The 22,501-nt window shown below is 44.0% G+C and overlaps 1 protein-coding gene across 1 annotated transcript in view; it reads right to left on the bottom strand.

Annotated features, from left to right (window-relative positions):
• CTTNBP2NL (CTTNBP2 N-terminal like) overlaps nt 1-22,501 on the bottom strand; it is a 359,907-nt gene that overhangs the window by 118,978 nt on the left and 218,428 nt on the right. Inside the window, 2 exon segments of the mRNA XM_085630154.1 lie at nt 2,435-2,542; nt 6,332-6,562. Of these exon segments, the coding sequence (XP_085486280.1) occupies nt 2,435-2,542; nt 6,332-6,562 (339 nt within the window).

Consider the following 22,501-nt stretch of genomic DNA (forward strand, 5'->3'; position numbering starts at 1 on the left):
TGCTGCCTGTCTCCCAGCCCGGCCACAGCACTGCCTGTGCCCGCGATCACGATGCCCCCTCTCTGTCTCATTCAGAATCTGCGTGGCGGCCATGCTGAGTCAGTCAGTCACTGGTTTCGGTCGATACTGCGCAGCTGAGGCAGCTAGCTGGCCTCCTGCCGGGTAACGGGGGTTAATTTATGCGCAGACAGCAATGCAACAAGAGAGGACTCGACTCTCAGATTAGAGTCTCACGCCGGCCGCTTCTGTTCTGACCAACCTCACTTCCTTCCTCCTGTGTACTTTCAGGATGTGACGCGCTCTGCAGAATGCAATGCAAAGCAGCGCGCCGTGCTCGCACAGCATACGCGTGCATATTTCCTGTTCGGGCGTGTGCACATGCCCTGTCCGGGCAGGCAAGCCAAAGGAAGACAGGGAGGAAACCAAACATGCTTCCCTCCCAATAGAAAGCACGGCGTGCCAATAAGAAGCGTGGGTGGAGCTTCCACCCTCGCTTCGCAAGCCAAAGCGACGACAATAGATCTCTACAGGAGCGAGCAACGCATGCGCTGCGTCGCTAGGCGAGACCTAAAAAACGACTCAAAACACAAGCTGTGTTAAAGGACTGTAAGGCAGAGCTGGTAGTAGAAAAGATATGTCGGCCCAAAGCATACAGAACTTTAGACTCCCTGTCTGGAGGAGTGTCAGGCATGGTGCTAATGTTGGGGAGGTTGTAGCTACCTGAACCACAAAACTGTGTGGAGTAGACTGATGGGAAAGGCAGAGCGGGTCTCTAGGGACAGGATGGTGTCTACGGGCTATAGACCGGCCCACTGATGCCCTTAAAACAGGTTTAGCCTAAGTGCGCAACAGAATGTCATAGAAGGTTTTACTGAAGTGAAGTGCAGGCTCAGGACTCAGCTGGCCCTGTAGGAGCACTCCAAATAGGGAAATAATGGCCACTTCTACAAAAGGAAACTGCAGCCCCAGAACTACGTCAACTCTTCACAACAGCTGGGCATAAGTCGAGCTAGCCTCTGAAGCAAGGCAAGGAGGTGAAAAGAGGCCAGAGGATTGAGAAGAATCAAGGCCACTAGCTTCAACAAGGCCAGAAACGCATTGAAACTCAGGAGGAGGCTCCATCGTGTGATCACCAACTTTATCAAGATACTGGTGTGTCAAGGGAAAAAGAGCAGAGGGATGTTATGAAAGCGGAGTAAGGAAGCCCGAAGAGGACTGATCCACGGACTCTGCTCCCGATGGCGACATGTCGGCAAAGGGGCAATCGGTGTCGGCGACACCGAGGTTGGCGCCGGCGGATCCAACACAGGCGGGAAACCCATGGGGCTGTGCACAGGAGCCGAGACGGAGTCGATCACAGATTCGGGGGGCCCGCTGACACCGAAGGAGAACCCCACCTGTTTGGAGTCAGTAGAGGCTGCACCGACCTTCCTGAGGCCAAGAAGCGCACCAGTGGGAGGTTCAGAGCCAAAAATAGCATGTAGGGAGAGATAGTATTTGCTCATCTGAGCCAGAGGAGTCACCCCGGTGTAGGAAAATACCGGAAGGCGCGGCCCAGCTTCTTGCTCTGACTCCGGAATCGGAGGAATAGAAGGCATGTCTGGGGAACGCATGCACGCTGTAAATTAGGGGAAGGCCGCAGCACTGACCGCCAACGGCTTGACTTACCAAGTGACCATGAGTATAACGGACTCCGGGAGCTGCTCTTGAGCAGTCCTCGGAGGAAGAAGATGACCGTGAACAGTGAGGGGCCACCTACCACGTGTCACCAACAGTGTCATGTGGCGCTCCTGCAACGTCAAAGACTGAAGCTGAAGACCCAAGCCTCAGTTCGAATCAGGGTGCGCGCCTAGACACCACATACAAAAAGGATGAGGGTGCGGGGTCGGCATCTTAGATCACAGGACCCCAACGATATCCAGAAAAAAAGCACACTTTCGCCGAGAACGACAAGGTAGGCTAAGATGGCCAGAGGTACCACTCTTCGGATCCACGTGGAAGTTCGGAAAGGATGAAACTGAAGTCAGTTCATCAAGGGATGGCTTATATGGACTCTGACGACGTCATATCCGGTGGACAAAGTTGAGGCAGAGTAGTCCGGCGCCCTCTACTGACACGTAGAGGTACTGCTGTCGAAACATTTCCGGATCCAGTCTGGTGCCGATTCTAAGGTAAGGATTCTGCAGCTAGACATTTCTATCAGATATATAATAATGCCTAAAGAAAGAATGTCGTCTGTTCTGGTGTATTATAAGGTCTTCACGTTCTGCCAAGTATGGTAATGTGATGTGCACAGCATTTTCCGTACAGCAGCCATAAGGGGCTGTCATAAAATAAAATGAATCTATGGATTTCTCTCAGCATCTACGATTGAACTTCCTGGACATTACTGTCACCAATGGTCCATTAATTTTAATAGTTTGCAAATATGTACCTGTTGGATAAGCCGCTCACGTTCCTTCTCCAACATGTATGTGACATCATCACCCTCTGCTGTATCTTGAGCATGCTTCTGCCTTTCATCCTCCAGATCACTGATAACCTGAGAGTCAAGAAAAGAAAACAGTTTGATAGAACTGTAGCTGCATAACTTTGCGTGCTACCAATATGTTACAGATGCTGGTGCGATAGTCACCATAGGCACCATATTTGCATACAAACTAAGCAATATGCTATGCCAATGTATACTGAAATTACACTTGCTTGACATCTTTAAACTGTCAGCCCTCAAAAGAAATACATTTTGTTTATTCAACTCTTAAGTGAACAAATGTATCCAGATTTTGTTTTAATTAAGCGCTCTGAATTTTAACATCACCCTCATGACTGATGATAGGTTTACGCTTGGGTCTTTGATAAACAGAGCAATGTCATCAGCATATAGGGAAATAGCTATACACCGAGTTCTAAAGCTAAGGCCCTTGAGCGCATGGAGCTGCCATAGCATGCACGAGAGAAGTACTACAGAAATAGAAAATAATATTGGGGGAAAAGGGACATCCCGACCTTGTGCCGCATTGGATGGCAATTGGAAGGGTAACTTAGCTGTTTAGTTGTATTTTAGCCACAGGGAAGGTAAAGAGTAGCTTCACCCATAAAATAAAAGTGCAACTTAGTCCCATACTGCTGAAGTAAGTAGGGTCATTCTATAGAATCACACGTAATTGAGGCACCTAAAAGCACCGCTGCGGCCTCTAGCTCCAGGCTGAGGTGACGTAATAAAGCAAATATCGTGCAGTTATAGTAGGCACCAGAGGAAACAGCCTACTCGCCAAGAGCTTCTCTAAAACGTTATTATCATTATTTATAAGTGGTAAAGGCTCGAGGTAACTGCAACTGGCAGGATGTGTAGTAACCGGCATATCTCTTTAAGGTGGATTGGAATCAGAATAGGGGTATGTCATAAGAATGTCTTGTTACAACATTGAATACGAGAATGTTATGATTCGTTCTCCAGCTGTTCCTCTACTGAGCTGCATGCATTTGTACCTGGCTTCTTAAATAAAGCATCTATTGAAGTTCCTGCATTAAGTGTGATTACTACACTTAATTTGGCGACGAGCGGGCATCCATTCAGATTTAAAGGAGTTTGGCGTGCATTTCCTGACGGATTCACAGTTTGCACGAAGAAAGCGGGACGACGCTGAGCCGATCGCATATTTCCTTATTGCGGATCGTGAGTGTCTACGCTTGAATCTTGTGCACTCGAGGGAAGACGACGGCGTTTGGGACTGCTTTTGATTTATTAGTAAGTGTATATTTCTAATTACATTAGTACACTTACCTACAATAAGAATCAACGGCATTAAGCAATTTTTCAAATACCGCGCTGCTGGCCCGTTACTGTGGAGAATTCTTGATTGTCAGCGTTCTGCCTCAACCGCGCGTCATAAACAAAGAAAGAGGACTGTACGTTTCCACGTAGTTAAGCTGCTATTCACGCACGGAGGCCATTTTGAAGGTATTTGTTTTATTACCTTTGAAGTAAAACGCTCCGTGGAGAAAGAACGAAGTGGATTTCAGATGTATGTGAATAAAATAATGCGTGGAAGGTTCCGTCATTGCAAAATGATTCCCAGATGGATGGTTAGAAGTAAAAAGTACGACTGGGATTGTGAACAGGTAAAGGAATCCATAATTAACTCTCAATGCAAAAATAAACTTTATTTTGATGCTAAACATGGTACCAAAGAAGTTTGTATAAAGGTTGGACAAAGTGTCAGGGTTAAATGTGAAAAAAAGGCAGGTAAGTTACAGTCTAGGTTTTCTGATCCAAGGATTGTGACTAAAGTCATGCGAAACACGGTTGAACTGGATGATGGTAGTGTACATCACATGAGTCGGATTTCCATTTCAGATGATTCTATTGTTAGAAAGAAGACGCGTGTTATGGAAGGGAAAATAGATTATTGGTGGATGGATGTTTTGCCTTCTGTTGAGAAGGGAGAAGATGTGGCTAAGAAGTCTAATTTGTCTGAGTCTGGTTTCCTTTCTGGAGTTCAGGATCCTACTTCTCATTTTTTGGATGGTCCACGGGTTACGCCAAGTTCGGATAGTGGAGTGAGTTTTGAAGTTCCTCAGGAGAGATGTAGTAGTGGAGGTGAGCTGGAGATTGATCCTGAAGGGAGTGAATCTGATAATCATGTGAATATTGGGGAATCTGGCTTGCAGAATGGAATCGTGACCAAAGTGAACAGTGTGGAAAACAAATCCAGCAAATTTGGAAGAAGTATAATAACTCCAAAGAAATTTGAGGAATATGTTCACTTTTGAATTTTCGTCTTGTTTTTCTTTTTTTCTTTTTATTAAGAAGGAGGATGTGTAGTAACAGGCATATCTCTTTAAGGTGGGTTGGAATCAGAATAGGCGTATATCATAAGTATGTCTTGTTACAACGGTGAATACGAGAATGTTATGATTCCTTCACCACCTGTTCCTCTATTGAGCTGCATGCATTTGTACCTGGCTTCTTAAATAAAGCATCTATTGAAGTTCCTGCATTAAGTGTGATTACTACAGGATCCTTACCCAGCTTACGCAATGTGATCAGTAAGGCTTCACACAGGGTGCTCGGGAGGGAGGCTGCATTTATCAATGTTTAGCGTGTAAAACCGCAAGTAAGTGACCAGATCTAAACAACCTTATACTGCAATTTAATGGAGATTACCTGTAACCTGCACCAACCCTTTTTGTTACCTAAAAAGATAGTGAAAATGTACACAGGTGGACTGATCAATGTCTACGTCTTACCTCACCAGCAGGTGTCCACCATATGGCATGGGACTGCAGGATCACTGCACAATTGCGGAATGAAGCTGTGCCGCTGACGGGATTGTCAGGTAGGAGAGTATGCCGGGATATCCTGACCTGTATATCTGGCCAAATACACAGACTAAAGGTTGTTGGGCACACATGTGAATGTACTGACCTGCAGTGATATTTGCCAAAAGAAATACAGCCATGGTAAGGAAGGCCAGACTTGCCCACAGGGTTGGTGGCTGTCAAGAAATGGACGAAATCAGAGACAACAGACACTGCTGTGCAGCAAAGCCAGCATGGAAGAGGATGGCCCACACGGAATGGGACACTATACTACTACAATAGTTCTCTGTGAAGAACGACAAAGTGCTGGCGCATGAGGAGAATACCAGAGACGGTTAACAAACATTCAATATCCATGTTTTGCAGGCAGACCAATGGGGCCTTAAAAGATGCTCACTATGCCTGCATGCTTCAGGATGATCCAATTATACTGTCTCTGAACTGTTTTTGATGTTCTGTGAATACACAGTGATGACTGTCCACCGTTGCTGCCAGATGTGCAGGGGCCTAACATGGGAATGTTGAAGTGTTATCTTTTATCGCATACATTGAAAATACAATAAACAATGTAGGCTAAATATCAGGTACTGGTTACAAAGCACCCTTAACACAACAGAGATAGATGCTATACTTACACTAGTATAATCTTGTTTTCAGAAATATCTCTCTTTACAAGCTGTTCTAAAACCTTAATAGATATTTAAAAATAAAAAATAAAACACTTCCAATAATTGATAAAAACGAACTGTGTAGAATACGGCTTAGTCTGACCTGGAACAGAAAACCCACACACGATTTTACCAACCTATTCCAATCAATTTTTCCCACCACACGGTACATGAAAAAGCTTATTTTGATAAAAGAAACAATTCCCAAATAACAGTATGAATACGTTTTGCCAGTGCACTTACATTTTTACTACCTCACCTGTCCAATACTAACAAAGTCGGTATTACATAGTATTATATAAAATATTCTGGTATACGGCAAAATTAATGTGCTTACTCACCTTTCGATGCCTACTTTCTGCAGCAGCGAGCTGCGACAGCATTCTCTCCTGCATATTCTTACATTGCTTCATCACTTCTTTGAGAATGAAGAGGGGATTCGAACAGACAGGCTTCTGCGCACCATGATTTTCCTCTTTCAGCGTCTCGTAATCTCTTTGCAGGGCCAGTAACGGGTCACTAATATTGTATTTTCCATAGCGTTCTTCTAGAAAAGAGTCTTTGTGCTGGGCCTAAAAAGAAAACAATACATTTTTAATGCTTTAGTTATTATTCACCAGGGGACAAGACGCATTTAATGAGTAATACAAAATTGGAATCCAATAATTATTTTTATTAATTAAAACGTAGATTTATTGTCAAACGCCAGTAACGACAACATTTAGAAAAAGTTATCATTCATCAGCGTTAAGTCCGGTTAGTCACCAGAGTACAGATGTAGGAACATAGCCCAACAGCGGCAAAACGCATGTAATAGCTACTGAACTTCAACAAAAGAGAAGCATTTGCAATGTCAATAGGACTGGTTAGTGAATAAAGTGATTTTTGTGTCATTAACGGATTTAGGCACACAATAAGTTATGGTACATGCACTCTGTCACTCATCTTTGCATTCATGCATTTATTAATCCACTCAAACTCATTCACCTCGTAACACAACCACAGTAAAATATACAAAAACTCATATGTAAGATAAATTAAAAGAATAGAAAGAAGAGAGTAGAAAAAAGAAAACTCTGTTGCCTAGAAAGAATGGGCATATGCTTGCAATAACCAAGCTAAACTTATCAGCGGGTGTCCCGCTGTCAATGGTACTGTATGTATGTACATGGTCTTTCATTGTTTTAAAGTTCTAACATGGCTACCAAATTTGAGAACAAATGGTTGGTCACTATGGACAACACCACTCCATAATGGTACTTTGGCTACCGTACAAAGTATAAACATTTTTAAGGGGTCATGAGACATACAGTGATAATATTACAAACGTATACAAAATAACAGTTGGTAATTGGGTCTAACAAGGATTCTCACAGTACAAATCTTCTAATCCAATAGTTTGCTAGAGAGGAATCAACACCAAATCTCTGGTCTACTACAGTAATCTGTGGGACTTCATGTAACAAAATACCTGTCTCTAGGGTTGGTTAACTTTACTCCGCATAAGTTACTCTGCGCCGCCTTTCCCCCACATGCATTTAAGTACGGTATTATGCATGGGTAAGTATTGGCAATATGGGCAAGTACAGTTAATTATTTCAATTGTAAGAATTGGGACAATAAGGTTAGAGTGGTAAAGGACAGGTAGCGTTTAAATACTCTTGTTTTAAAATTAGTATTGGAGTATTATAATTAATATTTACATTTTTTAAAAATTATATTAAAAAAGGGTTGCCCTTTACATATTTAACAGAAAAAATCAGTAACACATTTTAATAGTTTAAAAAGGAGGCGGGTTTACCCCTCCCCAAAAATTAATAGGTAAAAACAATAAATTTTCATAAAAAAAAAAAAACACACACACACTTTTAACACTTTAATACTAAGGCCCTCATTACAATAGCAGGTGGACCTGTCGATGGCAGTCCGCCCGCAATCGAGGACATCGGTCCGACCACTGCATTACAATGCACCCAGTTGGACCGCAGCGGTGGGGGGTAGTACCACTGTCTCCAACAGGATTCAGTCAGGACGGCGGACCGATTGCTAATTCCTACAATGGAGCGATTAGAATATCCCTTTCCCTTAACCTTTATGTGGTGGTCCCACCGCCAAGTAAAGGCAGATGGAAAGGGACTTTGGAGACCCCACGCAGTGCCCCTGTCCCCTTTAGGACACTGGAATGTGGCCAGGAGGGCACCAAATATTCATGCACAGTGTGGCAGGCACCACATGGTGCCTGTCACATGGTGCATGGACGTTTAAAAACATCCCTTTTTTAGTTGCAGCTTGTGCTGCAGCCCTTTTTCAGGCCGCAGCACAAGCCGCAATTGTAAAAGGCATGTTTCCGACCGCCTTAACGGTGGTCGGATCGTAAGATGGAGTGTGGTGCCGCTAACTGCCTGTCGGTCAGTCTCCATTCCGCAACAACGGTGGTCGGACACTTGTACGACTGCCATTGTAATGGGGATATCATTTTTTTTTGTTTTAGGTGAGGGATTTTAGGGTTTTACAGGAATTGTTTAGGGTATGTATTAATATTCAGGCCTGATACAAAATATTTTTCAATAAATTATTATACTGTAGTATTTATTATGTATAGACTCATGGTACAAAGGCAGTTACTGCATTAAATGTAATCAGAGGGCAATAGCAGAGTACATTCATACAGTCTAAAAGTGTGCTGAGTGACATCTGTACATTTTAAAACTGATTAAAACAATCCGCTCTTAAATGCATATTGATTTCAACATATATTTGTCACAATCAATATGTCAGGCTTTCTGCCATTATCAGAGTCTTTCACAGCAAACAAACCAAGTCGATTACCTTTATCATTGGCTTTTCACAGTAACTAACTCGGACCTATTGGTTTACACAGAAACTTTACCATAAGACAGTCATCAGGTATATCGTAACAAAATAAAGAATATGTAGAGAATTAGTTGCTAAAAATAAAAATTTTAATATTAAATTTCGACAATACAAACAGAATGAGTGGGTCTCCAGCACCAAAGCACTAAGGAAATCTGTGAGACTCCATGTAACAATATATCCGTCTACAGGTTTTACACAGTACAATAACAATCCACACACAAAACCTATGACTTTTCTCATGTTTTTCACAATATGTAAGACATGTTATGTTATATGCATTTGTAAGGCACTCTATCACACAAAAGGCTATCCTGGCGCTGAGAGGAGTGTGTATCTGGCCCTATCTACGTTAGAATGGTTAATTGTAAATCCAGGTCAGCTTCTTGAGGAATTCAAGGCAAGGAGGAGGTTCTAATGGGGAGAGGGCGGTCATTTCAGGCTTTACGAGCAATGTAAGAAAATGCCCGTCCTCCTTATATGGTTCTGTGTATGCGTGGAATGTTTGCAAGTAGGAGTATTGAGGAGCGGAGGTGTCGGGATGGTTGGTGGAAAAAGATTTAACTGTGCAAGTAGGTGGGACCCGAGATGTAAAGTGCCTAGAATGTGTTTGTGAGGAGTTTGAATTGAAAGCATTAGCGTATTGGAAGCCAGTGTCGCTCCTTGAGGTGTGCTGTAATGTGCGGACTGTGTGGGAGGTTGAGTACGAGTCTGGCTGCCAACGTCTGGATGGTCTGTAGTCTTTTAGTGAATTAATTGCTGATCCGGGCATAGAGGGTGTTCCCATAGTCCAACCTGCTGGTGACTAGGGCGTGAGTGACAGTTTTTCTTGTGTTTCATGGGAGCCATTTGAAGATCTTTCTCATAATCTTCAGGGTGTAGAAGTAGGATGCAGTGACGGAGTTGACTTGTACAGTCATGTTCAGTTTGCGGTCCATGACTATTCTAAGGATTCTGGCAAGGGTTCTTGGTGTGGGTCCGAGTTCTGCCGATCACCAGTTAGAGTACCATAGGAGGTGTTCTTGTTGAAGATCCCTACTTTTGTCTTGTCCATGTTGAACTAGAGACAGATGTCTTTCATCCAGTTAGCGACTGCGGTCATGCAGGAAGTGAACTTGTTTCTTGTGTTTGGGGTCTTGTCCAAGAGGGAGAGTACGAGATGCATAACATCTGCGTAAAAGAGGATGGTAATGTTGTGTGGGTAGATGACATTGGCCAGAAGGTTCATGTTGAAGAGGGTGGGGCTGAGCGATGAACCTTGAGGGACACAGCAGATGAGTTTGCGGGCTTCTGAGAAGTAAGGCGCCAAGCTGACAGCTTGTGTTCTAGCAGTTAAGAAGGAGAAGATCCAGAGGAGAGTGGTCCTTGGATGCAGATTTCGTGCAGGCAGCAGATGAGGATGGGTGTGAGACCATCCAAAATGCTGCAGAGAGGACCAGGAGAATGAGGACAGCCATGCTCCATTGTTAAGGATCATGTGGATGTCATCTGTGGGGGCAATGAGTGCTGTTTCTGTACTGAGGTTGGGCCTGAATCGAGACTGCGTGGCATCAAACAGCTGGTTGTTGATCAGGTGCTCAGTGAGGCATTGGTTGATTAGTTTTATTATGACATTTGCTGGATATGGCAGGTTGCAGATGGGTCTTTAGTAGGAATGTCTTGCTTGATAAGCGGAAGGTTTCTTGAGCAGAGGCATGAGAGTGGCATTATTTGTAGGTCTCCAGGAATGTGGCTGAGTTGATGGAAAATTGAGGATGGATGTTAGTGCTTCACTGATTGGTAGGAATCCTTTGGTGAAGCTGTGGTAGAGGCAAGGGTGAGATGGAACACTCAAGTGGTGGCAACAATTTTGACAGTGGTGACGGCAGGCCACAAGGCCAGGGTTCATTTATCGGCTGTGATGGGAAGCTGAGTTACAATGATAATGGGGACTGGCTGAGGGTCGAAGTTGCTGTATATGAAGGTGATTTTGTTACTGGAGAATCCCAAGTTTGTTGCAAAGGTCTTGTGGGGGTGAAATCTGATGATGGTGAAAATTTCCTTGACGCAGTTAGTGCTGGTGTTGATGCGATCTGCAAGAGCTGTGCACTTGGTGGTCTGTATTTGCTGGTGGTAGTGTCTTAGGCAGTGCTTAATTTGAGCCTGTGGTTTCTGGTGCTCAGCACCGTCACTTAATTGGTTTCTGCTGTTCGGTACCAGCACTTAATTGTCAATACAACACCTAATTTGGACAACATGAACAGAAAAACGATTGTTTATGAATACAATATACATAAAAATTACTAATACCTGCCTTCCCAACCATTCCTTTAGCTTTGGGGACCTGAAACTGTTGCACCTGCATGTGAGAGAGATGGTTAGTAGTTGTTTTGGTACCACCATTGGCAGTAATGTCAGGGGCAAAGGGTGGTGCAAGCTGCAGTGGCCTCCTGGTCAGGGCCCTGGCACTTATTATCTTACAAATCAAGCCCTAGTCTAAGGGATGATTTGAAGATGTATTTATTTGCAGAGTCTTGACTTGTCCTCCATTAGTCTTGCAGTTGCTTGCAGTGGCGTTTCATCAGCCTGAGTTACTCTGTGTAGCAGCTGACCTGTGGTTGGACTCGTGCCTGTGGTTGGACTCGTGCCTTTGGGTTACTCTTGAGGAGAAAATCTGGCCCAAAAGGTGTCCGGCGTTGTGGGTGGGTTTGGTAACATGCTGGGTGTGGCCAAGCTTTGTGAGGTTTTCGAGAAGGGCCGTAGAGCTTGGGTCAGTGTGATCTTCTAGGTAAAAGAGAAGGTCTCGGAAGAGGAGGAGAGTTCTGGCCTTAATGACGAGGGGCGAGTAAACCCCTCGTCATCAAAGCCAGCACCTTCAGGCCTACTGTTTTGAGAGTAAACTGCCCCAAAAGGCACCAATTAGGCAGTCATTAAAGTTCTACGGTCTACTAAATTACAGTTGGCTAGGCAAAATACTACCTCCTTTCTATCTTTTTAACAAGATTTCTCACAGTGCAAATCTATATCCGTGGTTTGTCATAGGGGGTAACCAGCACGAAAAACGTCTGCATACTACAGTAATCTGTGAGATTCCATGTAATAAGGTCCTTTTCAGTAGGCATTTCAACAGAGCAATAACAATCCACCCTTAAATAGGTTAGTGTAAACATATGCTTTTCACAATAAATACGTCATGACTTCTTCCTTTAATGTAACATTTCATAATAAACATATTAGTATTATAGCCATGACCTTTGGAATATATGGTGTGAACCCTACATGTGGGAGGAAAATAAGCCCCTCCCTCAGTAGTACTCAGAGCCCGTTTTCTGTTGATCACGCAAGGCAAGCCAGACCTAAAAATCCTTTAGGAAGAGTTTCTTCAGGCATGTCCAATAGTCTTGTTATAATAAGTGGATATGATAATTTCTGTAATATATTGCATACCAGGGAAGACGCTTGTAAGGGATTAAGGTTGGTAGAAAAGAACAGAAGTTATGGAAGCATCTGAAGTACACGAACAACAAGGATCCTTCAGTTCATAGCGGCCTTAGTTGCCTTTTGTGCTTAAAATAAATGTTGTGGTACCGGCCTATAGAACGTATCCACATGGTTGGAAGAATGAAGACACGGGGTGAAAAACCTGTTGTAAGTCTTGAGCAATGTAAATCAATTTCTTGGGTGTACTTGCCCTTGGGAAATTGTGTGGTGTGGAGTGGTTAAGATAAAAAATAAATAACACCAATTTCGTTGATATTCACAGGAATATAAAATCCCCAACTTAACCAGGCATGTGTAAGAGACTCACCTCATATCCTTAAGGGGTAAGTAATGCCAAGATAACGCTTTGGAGTAAACAGCAAGTCATCAATTATGCAGCTAATTAAACAAGCATTAAAAATGCAATAGGTCTTGCCTTTCATTAAGTTAAAGCCATTTGCTTTGCTATACAATACCATTAGCAAAGCAAATGGCTTTAACTTAATCAAGGGCGAGACCTATTGCATTTCCAATGCTTATTGATTTAGTGTTAATATATGGCGCAGCAACATGACGCTTTTCTGTTGCCCTAGAGGTTGAAGCCAGTCTATTAATAGTCAATGTAGACATTTGTACAGCTGGCCAAACTTTATCCAGAAACATTCTTGTAATGACTTCAAATTATGGAGCTTCCCTTTCCACGTTTGTATAGTCTTGAGGTAGAGAGCAGTCTCCAAATGATATCTGGATGGAAATGTATGTCTACGGAACATCAACAATAGCCAATATTTAAGTCTATTGTTTTGAAAAATTCATCTGAGTAGCTGTCATAATCTACCCTTTCCAAAAATCTGGGGAAACGGCAAAATGGTCTGAGGACGTGTCTTTAGAGCATTAAAAGGACTACACATCATGCCTGCTTTAACTCACCATAGTAAGCTCCTCACTTTCTGTTACAACGACAAGCATGTGATTATAGGGCGATTTCAGGATCTTGTTTATCTAGCAATTGTCAAATGTGTGCCAACACATTTAATAATATTTCTGTTGTAATAAATCTTCAGGCAAAATTCCAAGTGATAGGAAGAAGCTTTATTTACACATCCCAAAGTGCCTAGCCTGCGCCCTCAGTCACCTCAACATTCCAAGGTGCACTCCTCGTCCCTAACCAGGCTATACCAAAGAGCACAAAGGGGAGGGGGGAAACATGGAAGATACCAAAAAGGAAATTCACAGAAACAGGTAAGATTATAACACATCTCCTTTCCCATATAAAACTCATGGACAGGAGTGGAGGCACAAAAGAGATTGTGAAGATGACAAGGATATTGTACAAAAGCACATTCCCAAAAGACACCTTACATTCCCCACAATTGTGTAGAAAAAATCGATTTCACAGTACCCTGAAGGTTTATTTCATGACATAGTCCCTATGCCAACTGGGAGGTTTCATGTTCCTGTCGCTGTGCTTAACTACAGGATTACTGTCATGTATTCTGTTTCCTGCGTCTGACTTGTTAACATAACTCTTTTCTGAATAAGGAACTAATCTATCCTTACTCCACATTTTCTCATCATACATGGTAACTACATTTTTCTTGACATCCTTTATCCTGTTTGGCCCATAATAACTATTGTACCTGTTGGTACCATCCAAAGGTCTTTTAACATAAACCAATTGACCAGCTTCCCAATCACGTGACTTAGCTCCCCATTTGCGATCATACTCACTTTTATACTTATTTTGGTTGCACTCAATTTTTTGTTTGATTGCAAGGTCATCTTTTACAAAAGAGCTGTCTTCAAATAACCAGTTGGGAGTTAGTTTTGATCCTGGTTTGTGACCTCTTAGCAGACAAAAAGGGGAATACCCCGATACACTGTTAGGAGTGATGTGGTATGACCAGATCATGTCTTTGATGGACTGAACTATAGGTTTACTTGCAGCCATGGCCAATTGTATGGACTCTTTGATCATTCTGTTACACCGTTCCACCAAACCATTAGCGCGTGGACAGTATAAAGGGGTACGGATATGACTTATTGCCAGACTCGTAAGAAAATGTTGCATTTCTTCAGAAACCAGCTGTACCCCATTATCCGTGATGAGGGTATGGGGAATCCCTTCATTGGCAAACACATCCGACATGAAGAGTATGATCGATTTAGTGTCTACCTTGTTGACAAACGTAAGATTTATCCATTTAGAAAAATAATCTACCAGCACAATGATAAACCTCTCTTGCAACCCTTGAATATGCAGTGGGCCAATAATATCCAAACCTACTTTCTCCCACGCTTTTATGGGTACATGAACCGGTTCCAAGGGTGTTTTCCTTGTGCTCTTGGTTTTATCACTGAGACCACAAGCATGACATCCTTTGACCAACTCTTCAATGGAGTTGTCCATGCCTGGAAACCAATATCCTGAACGAAGTTTGCTTTTGGTAAGGCTCCTACCAAGGTGGCCCTCGTGAGCTATACCACAGATGCGTTCTCTGAGCTCTCCCGGGGGAACAACCTTGTCTGCTTTGAGCACATTGATACCTGTAATGGATAACTCATCCCTTACATTCCAATATGGTTGTAACTCACTAGGCAGGTCACTACATTTCTTGGGCCACCCCTTCATAATCTTTTCCTTAACCTGTTTTAAAGTGCCATCCTTAGACATTAGCCTGTTCCACTCCTCTTCTAGAATGGCAGGAATGTTTACTTGCAGTATATCACAATTCCCATTGCTATCATCAACATGTTTATCTAAAGGTAACCGTGAAAGACAATCGGCTACCTGATTCTTGTTGCCTGGAACATGTTCAATCCTAAAATTGAAATTTTGTAGTGAAACTAACCATTTACCAATACGAGGAGTGGTTTTTTCAATGTCTTTAGACGAAAATATTGACACCAGGGGTTTGTGGTCTGTCCTGAGCACAAACGGTATACCCCAAAGAAAATATTTGAAATGGTTAGTAGCCCAAAAACAAGACAATGCCTCTTTCTCTATAGTTGAATAATTAATTTCTGCATCCTTGAGTGTCCTAGACGCAAAAGCTATTATTTTCTCCTTTCCTCCTTGCATCTGAGAAAGGGTAGCTCCAATGCCTCTGTTGCTGGCATCAGTAGTAAGAACAGTATCTTTGGTGCTGTCAAAACTACCTATGCACGGTGCTGTGACAATGGCCTCCTTTATTTCTTTGAATGCCTTATTTTGGCACGGTCCCCACTCAAACTTACAATCCTTTTTTAAAAGATCTCTGATGGGTTGTGCAAGCTGCGAAAAGTTCTTAATGAATTTCGACATCCCAAATTCTCACAGCATTCACCACACCTATTGGAACATTTTAACCCATCTTTCCCATGGAATTTCAGGCTCCCCCTCATCATTCAGAAATCGAGGCGTTTGATTCATATTTGATATAGACATTATAACAATGGAGAAAAACACTATTTGAGGAACAACAGTTATCGTATACTAACAAGGAAACCCCAATGCACTGTGAAAGGCAGTGTCATAACACAAAGAGATAATACTGTGGAATCTACAGTCGCCTCGTGGTACAATGGTTACATACTACAAACCATCGATGATGAAGGAAAGACCCAAAACCGCAGGCAAGCTGTGCCTATCAGCGTGGGTAAAAACAATAAAAAAAAAATTCTTGCTGATACTTTGAAAAATGAGGCACGATATGAGAGTACTGTACAGTCAAACTCTTCTCTGCAGATTGTGAGGAAAAACAACCCCAATACACCAACCGCTGTTTGAGGGGAGGAAGAAGATACAGTTGAACTATCAGCAGTGGCAGCAGATTATGAGAAAAATGAGACCCTTAATGAGCCAGAGTAAAACGCTGCTGGAAACAAAGATATTTGCACTCCTTCGCGCTCTGAGCAGAATAAGTAGAAAGCAACTCCTTTACGTGAGGCAAAAATACGGCACTGTTAGCACACGGTGAAAACGCACCCTTCAGTTCCGAATCCTACCTTGACACGAAGAGTGGCTGACCGGACTTCCTCACACATCACACATCACACTGACACCGCTGTGGCAGGAGTTCAGCAAACAAAGAGAAAAGCGTATGCACTGCTTAAGAGCCAAACGCCCACCCTTCTGCTCACTGTCGAGAACCAGGGAGAACCCTTAAGCTTCGTGAGTAAACTTCGAAATCTCGGAGTTGGAGAGGTTGCTCCAAGGAAAAACACTACCTCCTAAGAAGAGAGGCGTGATCGAGGAAACTTCGAAATCTCGCAGAGGAGACAGACGCTGCTCACGCAGAAAGAGGTTGCTCCCAGGAAAGACACTACCTCCTAAGAAGCAAAGCGTGATCGAAGGCAGGAGCTCAGGTGTCAGTTTCAGGAGGTTACAAGGTCCCGCGACGCTCACGGGATTACAACACTGCTCACAGAGGAACTCACCGACTCCAAGAGCAGAAACTAACTCACGCAGAAGCACACGGACGCCGCCGAGTAGAGAGGATTACTGGGATCAGGATCCAAGACCCACACAGAAGGTAAGAATTAACGTCACTGAGGCAGTCTTTAGTACAAAATGAAAGGCTGGCATCGAAGACAGGGGTGGGATGTGTAGCTGTCCCCTGCGCAGCTCCGTTAAACTCGTCGCCAATTTCTGTTGTAATAAATCTCCAGGCAAAATTCCAAGTGATAGGAAGAAGCTTTATTTACACATCCCAAAGTGCCTAGCCTGCGCCCTCAGTCACCTCAACATTCCAAGGTGCACTCCTCGTCCCTAACCAGGCTATACCAAAGAGCACAAAGGGGAGGGGGGAAACATGGAAGATACCAAAAAGGAAATTCACAGAAACAGGTAAGATTATAACAGTATGACACTATGAGGTTCTTGGCCTTGTCTACATCTAACCTCTCAGTAGAAGCGCTGAAAGGAACAAATGTGATACGCCTTCTGCTACCCCCGTACATTACATGTTGATGCAAACACTAGGAGTCTGGGTAAGCAAATTTATTTGATAATCACGTGCAATTGTGATCTTGCAATCAGGTCTAAAAAAAATATTCATGATGTGATGACTTGGCCGCCAGGGAAGATTTTCTTGCCTAGGAACAGTAAATGATGAGGAGACCTGAATTGTAAAGATACGCCACCCAACAAGTAGGACAAGCAACATGTGTACTCATAGTTTTCCATGTCATTGCTTATCCACTCTTATTTGTTCTATGCAATTGTCCTACACAGATTGAACAGAAATCATGGTGGTCCTTTGTGGTCTATGTAGCAGTTGACCCTGAAGGGGGATAGATACTGAGTAGTCCTGAGTTTGCAGCAGCGATACAGGAGGGGCAGAATTAAGTTTATCACACAGAATCGCTGCTGAAAAATCCAGTCATTTTGAGTTTTTCTTCCAGAAATGTGGAATAATCTCTTGCACCCAGAATTACTGGGTGCTAAATTTGGCAAAAAAATGCGACTGGCATTTTCCGCAAGCTTTGAGTATGGGAAAACAGAAGCAGTTCCCTGGTGGAGTGCAAAATATGGGGGCCAGGGGCGATAGGAACAGTGAGTGTCACGGTGCTCAGACCAATCACAATGCATTGATCAGTGGAGCCTGGCTGCGCTTCCTGTTCCTGGAATCCGACGCAGGAGAGGAGGAGCAGAGACACGGGACCCGGCGGCAACGTAAGTGTTCATTTTTTTTATTTTTTATTTTTCATTGCGCACTGTGCACAAACTTCCAAAAGCCCAACCCCTGATCTCCACCCCATCGCCACTGTCCTTCTGTGCTTTTTTGAGTAGGGTCCATACATAATTGCTCCTCCACTTTTACAATTTTGCTAGGTTTGTGATGTGCAAGGCTGGCAATTTCTAAAGAACACAAAGATACAACTTTCAAGCTGTTGCTCATGGCTTCCCCACAGTGCAATGCCCATTCCCTAAAGCTGAAAGTTAAGCCCAAAAGCGGGAATTTCATTGGTAATAATTGGAAAGTGCTCATAGCCGAGCAGTGGCTAGGGTCGTGTTATAAGTTGTCAGTCATGACTAGGGGCAGCTGGGCAGTATTGGGTAAAATAACTCCTGGTGGGAAATCAGTTGGCTGCTGCCAGAAGCTATGCTCTTTGTAGGTGGGACTTCCGGAATTGGTTGGGTGAAGGTAAATTTTACCTCGCGTGGAGTCAAATAAAGTTTGGACATTTTAGACCTTCGCAAAGGGCAGAGTTTTCGGATCTTGCAGGACTTTATGGATGATATTTACCACTGCATGATGTCATTGTTGCCCTGCCCAAGCAAGCCAGGGAACAAAGCGGGCCCACGGGGGAGGCTCCTGTGACGAAATTGAGCGCCAGGATTTTCATACCCATGAGTAAGCAGAACCAGTGCGTCATCTTGTTTTTGGCTAAACACAGGTGGGGATATGGCAGGCTCCTAGATCAACCACATAACAATAACATAAACAGCAACCAGCATCCCAACACAATGCTCCTGCGCTCCCCCTGCCATTGCAGCTGTAATCGGATTTTACATCACTGCATACGCATGAACCGCAGGTAAGGAAATACTCAGGATCACAAAATAAGATGTTAATTTCAGGAAACAGTTAAGAAGCTGTCGGACTGGCATTTTTTTAAATTGATGGTCCAGGGTCATAGCTTCCTTTGGTCCACATTTGAAAAAAAAGGTTTAGTGCCTTCACGTCTGGTAAAGTAGAGCTGTCATAGTTCCTTAGTGTACGCCTCTGTGTCCGAACCCTGCTTCGGCTGATTATCATTCCGGAAAATAAATAACTTTAGCATTACTCTGCAATTGCCCAGTTAAATATATATTTCTTCTTTTTAGTTTCAAACATATAGTAATTTTTAGTATGGAGAATTTCACTCTAGTCACGTACACAACGGGTCACACGTAAAGTAATTTTTAACATGAAGAATTATTTTCTTCTAAACCTGTACACAAGTGATCTGTTAGGTGCCGTCTCGATTTTGTTTTAACTTTAAGAGTACAGGTAGGTGTGGAAAAGGAGTACAAATGTTTGCGACTAGCAACGCAGTGAGGGTGTGGGGCTTTGCCAAACCCAGTCCGTCGCACTACCCCTGTCCACGTCTAAACATTCTTCTATTAATGCTGACCATGCAATCGTAGAAATACTAAATTGGAACATTGTGTGTAGTTGCATTTACTTCGTAGGATGCTGTGCTTGAAACGCTGCCCCCCATTTGCGAGGTACGCGGTTGCCCAGGGGAGGTGTCACGGGGGGAGGGGGGACGACAAAATTTCAAGGGTCCCCCCTGGTAAAATGATTGAGACAGTTTAAAAAGAGCAGCCATAATAACGATGTATAGGCGAGGTAACTTCCGTAGAAGCATCGTTAGAGTGAGCCAGATGCCGTGTTTTATTTTTCCTTGAAGTACTTTATTTAATAACTAGAAATGGGTGGTTCTTGCACATGGCAACAAGCGTGGCTCGTCATGGGACGGACAGAAGATGTGCACACGGGGACTGCCTTTACTGCCGGGGAAAAAAAAAGTCCCCAGTGCTTCACACCGCTAGTAAAGCATTCAAACCCCGCGTGCACATCTTCTGTCTCGCTTGTCTCCCGCATGCATGCTGGAATCGTATCGATTCCAAAAGGCCTCTGCATGGCAGAGCAGCGCATGCGCTGCTTTCGCCAGGCCGAGACCTAAAAATGACTTAGTGAAAGATACATTAGAGAAAATAAGAAGCACGTGAAAGAAATGTTTGTGTGTGTTTCTTTATTGACTGAAGTGTATGGGGAAGCTGAATGCAGGATGAGCCAGGAGAGAGTGGGTGAAGTGAAGCAGACCACCACAAGCCTGCTTCTCTAGTATGTGTGAAAGGATGTCCACTAGGGATAAACAAACCAAGTGAATAAAAGGTGGATGTCAGTTCATCAACCACCCCTTCTTATTACAATGTCACTCCTATGCCTCTCCTATGAACACCCTGCCATACCTAGCATTTGTGAGCGAGGAACATATCATGGGGCAGTGTATGCCATACTGGATGTACTGCACGTACTGTGTGCTATATGCTTCCTCCTGTCACTCACACTATACTCTATTTGACACTCCACAGCCTCTGTACCCTCCTGCTCCACACAGGATTCTTCTTCTTTGTGGAGAGAAGTTGAAGTTAAAGTTAGTTGAAGTTAAAAGTACTTGATAGAGCGCACTGTGACAAAGCAGCTTCCTGGCGCTAGAGTAGAAGAATGAGATGAGTGAGGATCTGCCAAGGGGGAATCAGCAGGAGTATGCTCGGGAGAACAGGAAGGTCTTAAGAGCCTTGCGGAATTGTGGATAGACAGAAATAGATCTGATGGACAGTGGAAGACTGTTCCAGAAGCGAGGGGCTAGTACAGAGGAACTAGTGCCTCCAATTTTGGATCTGCGAAAGCGCGGAACATTGAGAAGGGCTTGATTGGAGGAACGGAGGGCGCGATTGGGAGTGTAAGGACTAATGAGGGAATTAATAAAAGCCGGGGCAGTACGGGCACGAGCCATAAAGGCCAGGCAGCCCATCTTGAAAAAAGATCTCTGACGAATGGGGAGCCAATGAAGGGATTTCAAAACCTGAGTGATGTGGAGGGACTTGGGAAGGTGAAGAATAAGGCGGGCGGCCTGATTCTGAATAGCCTGGAGACGGCGTAGGCGTAGTTCATAGGCCGGAATGCCCACATAGAGGCTATTCCCGTAATCAAGACGAGAAAGAATCATTGCCAAAATAATACGTTTGAGGGCATCAGAAGAAAAGAAACGGGACACTTTCCGAATGATCCGGAGGGAAAGGAAACAGGAGGAGACAACTGAACTAATCTGGGCATGCATGGAGAGATCCCGACTGACTTTAATGCCCAAGGTCTTAGCAGAAACCGATGGTGTGGGCGGGGGCCCAAAAGTAGAGGGCCAAAAAGCGGCAGACCAGGGGGAGGTGGTAGGGCCAGTCAGGACCAGCTCCGTCTTATCCAGATTGAGCTTAAGTTGGTTGTAATTCATCCACTCAGAGATGAAAGCTAGGGTAGAGTGGAATTTGGGTAGGGAATCAGATGGAGAGGAGAGATCAAATACTAACTGGAGGTCATCCGCATAATTATACACGGAGACCCCCATATCAAGAAGAGAAAGGATAAGGGGATGGATATAAAGATTAAAGAGAAGGGGGGACAGCGAGGAGCCATGGGGAACCCCGCAAGGAACCAAGCGGGTGGGGGCAGTAAAACCAGAAAGATGAACCGCCTGAGTCCGTTCTTTAAGAAAAGAGGCGAGCCAAGAGAGGGCAGTGCCCCGAACGCCTGCTGCGCGGACACGGTCGAGAAGGATAGAGTGGTCGACCGTGTCAAACGCAGCGGACAGATCAAGCAGCACTAAGGCTTGGAGTAGATTAGAACCAGCCTTGCTCTTTAGCTCGTCTAGAACGGACAGGACCACTGACTCAGTAGAGTGGGCTGGGCGGAATCCCGCTTGGTGTGATGCCAAGAGATGGTTGTCCTCAATGAAAGTGGAGAGACATGTAGTAATATAGCTCTCTAAGATCTTTCCAAGGTATGGAAGAAGGAAAATAGGTCTGAAGTTGGACGGAAGGGAGGGGTCTAAGCCGGGCTTTTTTAAAATGGGGAAGACTATGGCCGATTTGAAGAATTTCAGAACTAGGCCAGAAGAGATAGAGGCATTAAGAAGGGAAAGGGGGAGATCAGGGCAGTGAGTGAAGAGCTCTCTCGGAATGTGAGCCGGGGCACAGTCAGCCGGAGAGCCTGACTTCACTTTCTGGAGTAACTCAAAAAAGGAATCCAGAGAGATGAGGGGGAACTGGTCAAGGGAAGAAAGGAGTGGGGGAAGAGCAGGGGAAAGGGGTGGCGAAGATACTGGAGGGATGTTAAATTTAATCTTCGCAATCTTCTCTAAAAAAAAATAATTCAGGGATAAACAAAAAGCTTGGGTGGGGATAAGATTGAGGCTGGCCCTATCAGAAGCAACTAAGTTGCGAACTATGGAGAAAATCTCCTTGGGTTTATTGGCTGATGAGGTGATTTTCTCCGAGAAGTAAGTAGTTTTAGCTAAGAGGATGGTCCGCTTATAGTTAGCTAGAAGAGACTTATATTTAGCTCGCAGGAGAGGACAGTAGTTGCGCCTCCAATGGCGTTCAGAGCGCTTAAGGTCCAGTTTGAGAATTTTCAATTCATCCGTAAACC

This window comes from Triturus cristatus, chromosome 1_1, assembly GCF_964204655.1.
Source record: "Triturus cristatus chromosome 1_1, aTriCri1.1, whole genome shotgun sequence".
NCBI lineage: Eukaryota > Metazoa > Chordata > Amphibia > Caudata > Salamandridae > Triturus > Triturus cristatus.